General features: G+C 44.2%; 1 protein-coding gene across 1 annotated transcript in view; it reads right to left on the bottom strand.

The window, feature by feature from the left end:
- Window positions 1–12,265, bottom strand: part of SETBP1 (SET binding protein 1) — a 264,987-nt gene that overhangs the window by 71,080 nt on the left and 181,642 nt on the right. Inside the window, 2 exon segments of the mRNA XM_050328476.1 lie at window positions 8,586–10,590; window positions 10,592–12,037. Of these exon segments, the coding sequence (XP_050184433.1) occupies window positions 8,586–10,590; window positions 10,592–12,037 (3,451 nt within the window).

Raw genomic sequence — 12,265 nt, 5'->3', positions numbered from 1 at the left:
TCTCAAGTCGCTGAGGTTGTGTAAAAACTCCTCCATGGACAGTCAAAACTTTCCTTTCCCACCCCTCCACTCAGCCCTTGGTGTATAGGAGAATTTTTCTGACTTCCTTCTTGGTAAGGCCTTAAAACAGGACGTCCTTACTCCTTTTGTTGTTCAACATCATTATTGCAATCATTCAGACGGAGCTCTTCAAGTTTTCTCTTGCTGTGACACATGGATATAAAAGTCCTGGAAGGCCGTGGTAACAGAGGAGCGGCCTCAGATCATGCTCTGGAGGTCACAGACCCCAACTCCCACTTTTGCAGCTGAGTAAGGCAGGACACAGGTTGCTCTGAGTGCATTATGACCCCTCTCACTGGCAGATATCTCGAGCTAAGTTTTTCCTATGCCCAGCTTTGAGTCACATGGATCAGGAGGTTTACAGCCAGGATGCAGCCTCTCTCTTCCATCATGCATCTGAACAGACCTCTTGCCTTGCACATGGATTATCAGTGCCTTTGAGCAAGAAATTGTACTCTGTATAGCCCAGAGCTACAGTACACACTTTTCCCATCTAACTGTTCCTAAACTGCCACTTACACAAGCATCCAAGGTGCACACCATCGAAACCTTAATGGAATGACTTTCTCTAAGGAGAGAAAATCTTATAAATGCTGAACCAAGGTTGTTTTCAGCACTGGCAGGTTGGACACAGCCACAAGGACTCTGATGTGCCCTCACTGAAGCCATGGACAGAATTTCCCAGCCCCACATGCTTTTTTTGCCCCAATAAATACTTCACTCCAGAAGCCAACCTCACCAATTTCAATGGGGAGATGCTTGATTTATGCTGGGCTGAGATGAGAATCCAGCTGTGATTCTTTATTGCCTTTTAAAGCCAAGAGCCCAGCAGAGGCCAATTGTGTCTGACGTGAAGCTGCTGCACACCCAACGTGGAATCTGCACAACTTCATGAACCAGCAGTGGTCTGAATAGAAACTTCAAACAAGGCCCTCTGGCACTGGCTGGAGAGAGCGAAGATAAATAGCTGGGAGACGCCAAGTTGCAAAGGAAGGACTGCTTGACTGTTGGACAGAGAGCAAAGTAAGAGGCAGAAATTAGGCAGAGTGTAGGGAGGCTTGTAACACTCCCAAAAAGCAAAAGGGTCACAGCATTTAATTTGATTAATTCATCGCCAGTTCAAAAGACTTTGTACTGAGCCTCAGGCAGCGCAATAAACATACAATCATTAAGGGAGGAAATAAAAGTTTGGTCGGTGATAAATAGTCCAGCTTCCTCTCCCACTCCAGCTTCCCTCGTTTCTTCTCTCCTTGGTCAGTGCAAACACTTGGAAGCAGCACAGTAAATCAAGAGGTAGCATTAAAAAAAACCCACAACAACAGCAAAACTCACTATATTTCAATTGCCTGAGTCAAAACACTTTCAAGGAAAGCTTTGACTCACTTTCCTCATCATTTCGGTTATCCCTATTTCTTTAGGATGTGCCTTGGGAAACAAGAAGGAAGTTTATCCTAAGGGGGCCAGATCATGCTTTTGGAAGTCATCTCAGTAGTTTGGGTTTGTAACTCCTAAACATTCAGGGGCCCAAACGGCTGTTTTGATTACTGCAATTGTATTCACAAGTGATGGCGTTATGTAAAGCTCTGACTGTAACTTTAATGGGCCAGATGGCACAAACACTTCACCCTGTAACTGCACAGAGCCTGCCCCTCACCACAGGACACAGGTGCAGGGAACAATCCCCTACTAACACAGGGGCTGGAAAAGGTTTTCAGCTGCTGGAAGCTGTGTAGGAGCCTGAGGTGTCCCATGAATCACAGCAGAGTTAGAGCTGGGGATAAGAAGGGTGACTAATACTCCATGCATCCGCAGTCAGTGAGGTTCATCTCTGGCACTTCTCCCATCTGCTTCAAGCACTACCACGGCTCCTGCACTGCATTCACTGGGCACCAGTGAGTGTCAGAGCTCACTAGGGCTCTCTATGGCAGGAAACTGCTTTTATCCCCCTCACCCAGTCACACACTGAGGTTTACTGCCATTTAGGTATTTTTCTGCAGTTACATGAGAAAACTGTGGTATGGGATTTGGGTCTCCAAATCTTAGACCCTGCATCAGTCTGTCTCTCAATCTGTGCACATGATGCCACATGAAACGCAGGCCCTGCTGAGCCAAATGCCGCTACTGAAGAAAGCCAGGTGATTTATATGTGAGTTTCACTTGATATCTTTTCAACTTCACTGATCACCTGATGTTCACTCCTCCTCCCTTGTTTCAGTGTGTTGAGCTGCATCCATGCAAGACCCATCCAGTATGGACATTCATTTTATGTCTCTAAGCATCCAGATGAGAAAATGTTCATCACATACAATGTTCAGAGAATCACAGAATTAGTAAGGCTGGTGAAGACCTCTAAGATGGAGTTCAATCATTCCCCCAGCTCTGACAAGGCCCACCACTAAGTCATGTCTCCAAGTACCACATCTATAAATTTTTTTAACACTTCCAGGGACAGTGACTCCACCACTTCCCTGAGCAGCCTGTTCTAATGCTTGACAACATTTTCAGTGAACAAATTTTCCTTAATATATATATCTATACCTGCCCTGGAGCAAACTTGAAAGCATTTCCTCTTCTCCTATCGCTTGTTCCCTGGGAGCAGAGCCCAACTTCATCTGCTCCACCCTCCTCTCAGGGAGTTGCAGAGAGCCAGAAGGTCCCCCCTGAGCCTCCTTTTCTCCAGGCTGAGCACCCCCAGCTCCCTCAGCTGCTCCTGCTGCTCCAGCCCCTTCCCCAGATCAGTTTCCTTCCCTGGACACACTCCAGCACCTCAATGTCCTTTTGGTCATGAGGGACCCACAACAGTGTGGGACCACTGTTTCCCCTTCTATTGAAATAATGTGTTTACTGCAGAATAATGAACCAACTTTATAATTCCAGAATTATGAAAAAAATAAATTATTTTTGAAAAGTTATTAATTATATTAATTAATAATTACATTAGTTATTAAAACATCAGGAAAGTTTAATTAATAAGGCAGTTGGGCAACCCTATATGCCTACATCTTCCATATGCATCAAGAAGAACAAATATGCTCACCCACTATTGAAATACTTACCCTTTCTCAATGTAAAACTCTGACTGATCAAAGCCTCATAATAGTAGTGCAGAATTGCATGTGGTATTTCTTAAAAGAAACACCAAAAAACCTTCACACTCAACCCAGAAAAGAACTCACGGTGGCTTTGCCAATATTTCACCATATTTGTTTTTTCCTATAGGAAGTCCTCTTTCAAATCACACTAAGGCTTTAACTTCTGAGAGAGGATGAACCAGAGATTTATTCAGTGTTGTGTGGCAACAGCCCATTCCAGCAGGAAACTGAGCCATTGAGGGGAGTTTTGTCAGGGAAGAAATCTCACCTGGATAAATGACACTCCTCAGCAGAGCTGGGCTATTTATACGTGTGTTTGTACTGACATCAGATGAATGCTGCTCATTCATTTGATTGTCACTTCTCCTTCCCTCCAGTGTTCCTCCAGCTCTCCCTTTTGGATGGTTTCATCCCCCTATGCAGGGCTTTTTAACAGGACTAGGGACAATTTTAAGATAAAATGCTGTAAAATGCCTTTCAAAGAATACAACATACATTTATTTGTGTATTTAATGTGTATGACTTGCATATATATGTATGCATGACACAGCCTCTCTTCTCCCTCTAAAGCCACAGGGCACACACTATTCACTGAGTGATGATGCCCACCCTCCATCTAAAGCTGATACTGATCCCTCCAAGAGTAAAACCAGCACCATACAAAACAGCTGAGGAGGAAAGGCCAAATCAGAAAAAAATCAGCTTGTAGCACTGATGGACGTTGAGGGTGGAAGGTGAGGGGGGAGAGCTTGTAGGTAAGTTAAGCATTAATTTGTAAAGCATGTTTGTCATGCAAACTATCCAGCATTCAGAGGCTGATGATTACTGCCTTCCTAATAGCTGCATATGATTAACTTCATTTTTCCTGTAGATTTACTGTGGATGGTGTCTGTGAAGTACCTGATGAAACCAATGGACTTACCAGCTGATCTTTGAGACGTGATGCCCAATATGCAAGTAGGGCAGTCTTTGCTCATATAATTATCATGTAAAAAAACAAGGGGTATAAATACTGTGAGAACAAAGCAGCACAGACCTCAGTCTCACTAGAAAGAAAAGCAGAAATGCAGTCCTGCATATAGTGACTCTCGACCTCTGCTTCACCTCCAGTTACATCCTGGTCTGCAGTGATTGCAACTAGGACATAATCTGACAGGTTGCACATAAAAATTGCCATCTTATCTATGCACCTTAAAATGTTAAATGTGCTTTTCCCCATTATTCCACCCAAGGAAATAGGGAAGAGGTAACGATTCCTGGTTTTTTTTTTCCAGGGTATGAGCTATGGCATTGGGACTGCTCATCAGCAATGAAAGTCTCTTCTCCAGCACCATATGTGAAGGTGAAACAGGCAGACAAACGACAAGGAGATGTGGAGTTTGCCATAAGGACCTCCTTACTAAAAAAACAGCTCTATCTCAGTCTCCCCAGCCCAGCTGTGGCACCAATCTGTGACCTCTCCCTGGGTCCCTCACCTGGAGCTTTAGTAACTCCTGGAAAGCAGATGAAAGGCTCAGCCATCCAGCTGTGCACAGTGCCTCAGGTCACAGAGTGCCAGAGGGACTCCAGAAACATTTTGTATATGCATGAGGTGCATCTTTGGCTGTGTGGAGTGGAAGGAGGGAGTCAACTGAGCCGGTGCTTGGTGCACACAACTTGAAAGTTCAGTTTAGGAGGTACCCAAGTGACATTATGACTCTGGCAAGGCAGAATCTGAAACACTTTCTGCTGTATCCTTGCCTGTAGGCCAAGCTAGTGCCACTGGAATAGTCTTCAGCTAAACAGAAAAGCTGTTTAGTTAGTTTTGATTAATTTGTCTTTCTAAATGTAGGAGAGGGGGATGAGCAAGAACAAGAAATTTGGCAAAAACAGCATTTTCAGAAAAAGACAGCAGGAAGCAACGGGGTCTTGGGGAGTGCGTAGAAAGGAAGGTGAGAAGTGTTATGAACTAGTACTTATGGAAAGACTCCAGTTTCTCCAGAACAACAGTGGAGAAACAGGAAATTATTATGGAGAAACTGGAAAATTATCCCTATGCATTAACATGGTGTGTTTACCCCCAAAGGTTCCAAGAGATGTAAACTAAGTCAAAGCTCACAAGGTTTCCCCTAATGAATGCCCAGTGATAGTCCAAGCTGGTGCAGGACAGGGAATGGGTTTTTGGTCTGACCAACCAAGGTGGCTGCTGACACTCTTCGATGTGACACTTCACTCTTGGCAGAGATTTCCGCATCAAATCACAGTATCATGGAATCGTTTGGTTGGAAGGGACCTTTAAGGGTCATCCAGTTCCAACCCTCCTGGACTGAGCAGGGACACATTCCACCAGATCAGGTTACTCAAACCCTAATCCAGCCAGACCTTGAAAACTTCCAGGGATGTGGCATCCGTAATTTCTCTCTCGGCAACCTGTGCTAGGCACATTTCTTGTGCCAGGATGGCAACCTATTTCTCCAAAAAGTAAGAGGGACAACACCTCCCTTCACATTCTGTATCTTTCCAGATAGTAAAATTGTGCATAGCTTTAAGGCTGTACTACAGCACTGTTTTCTACCATATGCAAGACTACTACATATCACCAGGGAACCAAACTTCTCAGAGATGGCTAAGTGCTGTTACAACACAGATAAAAGTATAAAAAGAACAACAATACAGTGGTTGTACCTGTATCTGCACACTAAACTGAAACAAACCACAATGCCCAAACACCAAAAACACTAAATGGTTCTCTCATCCCTCTTATCACAGATATATCTACTGACTGTGGGTAGGTTTTGCTCCATATTTTATCTCCAGCAACGAGCACTGAAGTTGCAAATGGCATTACTGAGCATACCAAAATGCCCATGCAGTAAAGATAACACTAAAAATTGTGATATAAATCTATTTTCAGCTTTCATCTGAATATTCAGGATGTCTCCTCTTATCTCTGTTATATATTATTTTTATGCAGTTAAAGATGACAAACACCAAAAGGAAAGAGCAATCAGGAAATCGCCTCCTGGGACAGACATATATCTTCTCACAGGGCTTTTTTTTTCTTTTACCTTATTGTTTTCTGATTAGTCAATCACTTTTTAACCACCTCAGGGAAATGCAAGGTGAATTAGGAGAAAGAAGGTCAAGGTTATCATGGAAAACTGTAATCCCCTCTCTGTGGGAACTGGTTAATAGTTATGGCTAGACTCGAGTGTGGACCTCTGTTGGGAATCCCAGTGAAGGTCAAAGGCAGAGAGGAAATAAAGCTGCACTGAGATCTTAGGCAGTTAGAAGCAGACAGATGTTCCTAGGCTTTAATGAGCAGCCTTGGCTCCAAGCCTTTCTTGGCAGAGCTGTTTGGTTTTAGTATTTTTCCTTGTAGTACAAGGTAAGGCTCTGGTTATCTGGCTCTGCTTAGCTAACTGCTGATGATTTTTCCATCTAAGTAATGGCATGACAATGAAGAAACAAATTAATAATCTGAGACTTGAGGGATTGGGTCATGGGGAATGATGTGCAGCTGTAATCATGAAAATAAAAATAAAAATAATAGTTTTAGTTTAAATAAGGAGCAGTTTAAAAAGTTTAAACAGCAAATCTAATGGAGCTCCTACTGCAAGTTTTACCCCTCCTTTTTACACTTCTGACATCATGGGGAAAATAACATGAAATGGACTTTTTCTTTACTAATTCTGTTTCCAAGTCACGCTGCTGGGGGTCATGCCCCTACTTTGGAAACTCATTTGAGTTCAGCAGTGTTGAGAATTTTGACAGTTTTCTATGCCTAAGTAAAATACGTTAAATTGGAAAGTACAGGTCTAACAAGCATTTTCTGCTCAAAAAGCAAAAAAAAAAGCTGCAAGTCCAACTGTTACCAAACTGTGAAAACTGTGAACTTCCATTAAAAAAAATTAAGAAATAGACATGTTAAACATCTTGAAGACCTTTAATCCTCTCTGCTAGGCCACAATGCAATTGTGCATTATCCATAATGAAATAGCCACTGCAGCACTTTGTGGAGAATATTTTTGTTGTTTGTCAGGCACGTAACAACTCTGATACTCAGAGACTGATATCAGTCTCTTTTCCTATATTTTTGGATGTGTCATTTTTGGGTGTCTCAGTTGATCTAATATAACAGGATATTATGAATGGAAATGTTTTCACGGTGTGATCTCTCATTTCAGACTGCTTTTCACTATTACAGTCCAGACCCTGGTCTCAGTGAAAGAAATGGAAATATCTAGGTGGCTTAAGCATGAGCAGTTGTTGGAACTCGATCAGTTACAAGTCAATAAAAAACTTTAGAGCCTTACATTGGCAGGTTATACAAATTCTTCGCTCTCTGCGTTCCCAGTTGATTCTCTTTTCATTTTGAAGGCTATGAACTACTTTTCTTTCAAGCTCTTTTTTAGCACATCAGAATCTCATCCACCACTGATTGATTCAGCAAAGCTCGCCCTTTTCCAGAACCAAGTGTGAAATCTGCTTTGTGATAAATATCTGATGGTGCAGGAGCACTGGGCTGGCTCCCAAGCTAAATTCATTTGTATTGTAGCAAAAACACCTGCCTCTGTGTCATCACAAAAGCAGCTCTCCATTGTAAAGTTCAATTCAGTCTCTCAGACAAGATTCAGATTCCCTTTTTCCCCCCTCTGCAGGAGAGGAACAGATGTCCTTAGCAGCCAAAAGAAGCTTCCTCCCTCTTCATCTACCCAGCTTATATTTCCAAGTCATGAGACCTAAAACTCTTCGGAGTCAATGGCGAGGGTTTATTGTTTCCATGACACCAGTTTCTTCCCACAGCCACTCAATGCTCATATAATTACTTTACATGACACCTGCTGACTGGATGTGACAGATTTACACTAGGATTGTACCCAGGATCTCCATGTTTTCAGCCCAGCCATCAGCATGATGGGCTCCTCTGGATCAGCAGTACACCAGCCCAGTCATGGGACGGCTTCATAACTTCCCACATGTCTGGTCTGTCCTGTCAACAAATGGGTTTTGATCATTTTGTCAGCCAGAGCAGAGACTGCCTTTTCTTCTCCCAAAGGCTGGACAGCATCTACCACATGGTGTCTAATGTCTATCACATTAGACACCAATCAGGGGAATGCCTACCTTGCCAACAGGTTCCTACCTTGCCAACTGCTGTTGCAGAATGCAATGCTGAGACTTTTGGAGGAAGCTGTGAGAGACAGGTGAAGGCAGGACAAACATTTATCAAACTGCTGTGTAATATCTCGAAGAGTTTTAAATTTTTTGGCTTAAGATGTGGCCAACTTCCCTGTTGACGTCCCCAAAGTTTGGATGAAGAATAGCACTCAGTTACAAAAAAACAGAGAAATTACTGACTCATGAATATATTTGCTGTAAAGGGTGAGTTCCTCTTCATTCAGCATAGAAATTTACATGCGGTAAGGTAAAATAGAATAAAGCAAAGCTTACCTGAAGAGGCTGAAGAATCATAAGTACTTCTGTCCTTCTTATTTGTCCTGAAGGGCTGAATGTCCTTTTCCCTGTAAGTTCCAAACCCTTCAAAGCTTCTTCTTTTATTCCCACTTGCATCATTGTCCCGCTTCTCACTTGAGGAATTCATTTCACCAAACATGTCCAGGGACTCTGACCTTCCATTACTCTCAGTATTACCAGAGTATCTCTTTGTGCAAGAGTCAATGGGATCACTGCTCGAGTCGTTTTTATCTTTACTCTGTGACCACTGCTGGGTATCAGAAAGTGATAACGTAGACAGTGTGTCCACTTCAAAGTTACTCTTTGAGCCTTTGTGCCCGGTTTCACAATGCTGGTGCTTCTGCTTCTCCTTATGCTTGCTTTTCTCGTTGAGCAAGGAGAGGTCTTTGTCTGAGCCACTCAGCCTTTCATTCATGGCATGGCTGGAGAAGCCAGTGGACTTGCTGGCGAAGAGACCACTCAGATCTTCATGTGTCCCCAATATCCGCTCATCCTTATGCTTGTGCTTATGTTTGTGTTTCCTTTTGTGAAGCCGGCCACTTGAAAGGCTCGTCCCTCCGACCTTTGGAGGAGCTAAAGGGGACTGCATGTCTCCAAGGCCCATTCCCACAGGGGTTTGTAGGTGCACTCCGTGTTTTGTTTTGTGTTTGGCAGTGGTGGACATCTTCATATGAGAGCTTGCATGGAACTGGGGTGGGGGCACGGTAGGTCTCATAAATGGGGAAGCCGCTCCGAGCGTGTGAGACAGGTACAAAGGAGCTGGATACTGACCATAGTAACCAAGATTCATCATAGGCATTGATGTGTAAGGCATTCCATAGGGTGCATAGTAACTCCCACTGGGAATAGGGTAACTGAACCCTTGTAAAAAAGGCATTTTTGTCATGGTGTCATTGGTTTTGGTAGCTCTACCATGCTTCTTCTTAGACTTCATGTCAGAGGTCCTGCGAAGATAGAGCAATGGGTCATACTGGATATATGGCACAGGGTAGTAGTGATCAAAATTAATCCTGAAGATGCTGGGATATGGATTTTCATGATAAAATGTATAATTTCTATGGGAAATCCTGAACACTTGGAACTTATTGATGAGTTCCTCAAGGTCTGCGAGAAACTGGAGGTCATCTCTGTTCTGCAGGCTTTTCCTTTTCCTCTTGTGCTTTGGCTTTTTAATACTCTCATGAGAGAGAAAGTTATCCACAATGAGATGCTTCTGCCGGTGACCATGCCTGTTCTTTGTGCTGGTGTCAGATGGGATAGCCTCTGGATTGTCCAGGGTGCAGAAATCAAAGGAGTATCTCCGGCGGGATTCTGAGCTTTTCTCGGCTTGGTCAGAGGTGCTGTTGTTGTCTGTACCTATCCCACTGTCGCTCGGGATGGTTTCCTCGCTGTGAGACTCGCTCACTGGCGACAGCGTGACTTCTTTCAGAGAACCTATTTCACAGAGGTGGGAAGGTGAATTAGCCATTAGCCTGGGTGGAGACAGCTTCCAAGTTCCACTGTGCATTCCTTTCTGGGTTTTTGTAGGAAGAGCACTGATAGGTTGAAGATTTGGCATAGTTTTTAACTCTGAAAAATTTGTTTCAGTGCTTGCAGGGCTAAGGTTGCCGTTAGTCCCCACTAACTGTGTTGAAAGTGGATGAATAGTTGCAAGTGACTGCAGGTTGGAAGGCACTGCTGGGTTTTCTGGCTGGCTGGAAACAGGCCTTGAGTGCTTGACAGCTGTCTTAGGTTCTTCTTGTTGAGTCTGCAGCTCTGTTCTTGGTTTTCTGCCCCGTTTTTTACCAATGTAGATAGTCCCCCTCTTGCTAACGTTGATCTGCTTCCCTAGTCTGGCATCAATGGTGGTTGGCCCAGCACTAGATGGTGGCTGGACTTTTGCTTTCAGAGCTATGCTGCTGGAGCAGGAGGACAAGATCTGATTGAGAATATTCTTCCTCTTGAGGGTTTTCATTTTATTAATGGTCTTGATGGTCTTCTTTATCCAAGACCCCAAGCTTCCCGACCTTTTTGTGAAACTTGAGTTCACTGATGGACTTGTCCTCTCCTGGGACCATCTGGGCCAGCTTGGCCAGATTCCTTCTCCTCTTCCTTTTCTTTGTTCCTGGAAATTCACGATTGATTGGACTCACTGGGCTGGTGGAGGTTCCCTCGTGAATGGTTTCAACAGTGAGCAGAGGCTGTTTCTTTGGTCGTCCTCTTTTTTTCTTGACAGGTGTGATCACAGTAAGACTGTCTGTATTGGTGTACAGAGGGCTGGATGGTGTGATGGGATAGGCTGAAGGAGGCTCCACCATCAACTTATTAGATGTTGTCGTGGAGGTCTCCCGAAGGATAGATTTAGGTTTGCTGCAGGTCCATCGCCGCTTTGCTGCGTGTTTGGGGTGCTGGACTTCAGATAATTTGCCAGCTGTGGAAAGGTCGGTGGGCAGGAGAGTGGATGTCACTGCTAGAGGTTTTCTGACTCTGGCGGCACTGTTGGGGGAAGCTTTATCAGGGAGCACACCACTGTTGATAGCTACTAAGGGGGACTCATTTTCTATCACTTTCCCTGGCTTTGTGGCTCGAAGATCTTTTTTGCTCGCCTCTGATTGAGAGCTAGTCCTGCTCGCTATTTCACTGCTCATAGTAAGTACAGAAGACAGGCTTTTCTCCTGGATAGTTTTCTCTATAGAAGATTTTATGGATTGCCTTTTTTTCCTTTTGTGGCCAGATGCATCTGTCGTCGGAGACTTTATTGGGATAGTAATTCGTACATGACTGGTGTCACTTTCACAGCTGCTAGCAGAAATGGGATTCTGCTTTGAGGGTGATGTATCCAACACGCTGTCCATCGAGTAAGACTCCTTTTTCCCTTCCATGCTGTCATGGGATTTGCTGTCAAATGCTTTCTGGGCACTCTTCACCCACTCCATGTCCGTGGTTTGGACGGTCTGACTTATCAAGTCCTTTTTGTTGGACTTCTTCTTCGTACTTCCAGCGGGCTGGTCAGGGGCCTCCAGCTGCACGCCTCCCTCTGGATCCCCAAGAGGCAAAAGCCCACTGCAGTCGGAGGCGCTGCTGGGCTGGGCGGCCACGCTGATGCCGCTGGGCGACGGGACTGCACTGCAAATACCAAGCTCTTTACTACTGACTGACAGCTGCCCCCACGTGCTGCTGCTGCAGGATTTCTTGGCCTGGGATTTGCTGAAGGGAACTCCTGGCTCCAGAGCAGAGACCTTGGTGGCACTAACAGCTTCCCTGCCGGGTTCTGTGTTGATGAAGCAACTCTGAGAAGCAGATCCGGTATCGGGGCTCGCTGACCAGTCAAGATGGTGCTGGTTGCTACTTTTCTGCTGGTGCTTTGATTTTAAGGTGTCACTGGTGAAGTCTTGTTGGAGGCCCGGATCATAGTGCAGAGCAGAATGTTTCTGTGGCCTGTCATAAACCTGTAAGGTAGCAGAAAGTAAATAAAAAAAAAAAAATAGTTTATTAGTCTGTTCATAACCCCTGCTTGCAGCTCCCTATTTGTGCAGTGAATGACAACTCTTCCTAACCAATGTCCTTGTAAGGGTTAGAAACCTTTATAAAGTGTTCTCATACTTGAGCCAAATTTGCATTTAGATTCATACACAGTAAACAAGTCTTTTTTTTTTTTTTGGTTTCTCCATTCTAAA

This window comes from Myiozetetes cayanensis, unplaced genomic scaffold (assembly GCF_022539395.1).
Source record: "Myiozetetes cayanensis isolate MyiCay16 unplaced genomic scaffold, myiCay2020 scf4, whole genome shotgun sequence".
Lineage (NCBI taxonomy): Eukaryota > Metazoa > Chordata > Aves > Passeriformes > Tyrannidae > Myiozetetes > Myiozetetes cayanensis.
Note: the sequence above shows the minus strand (reverse complement) of the source record. Positions and strands in the feature narration are given on the sequence as shown.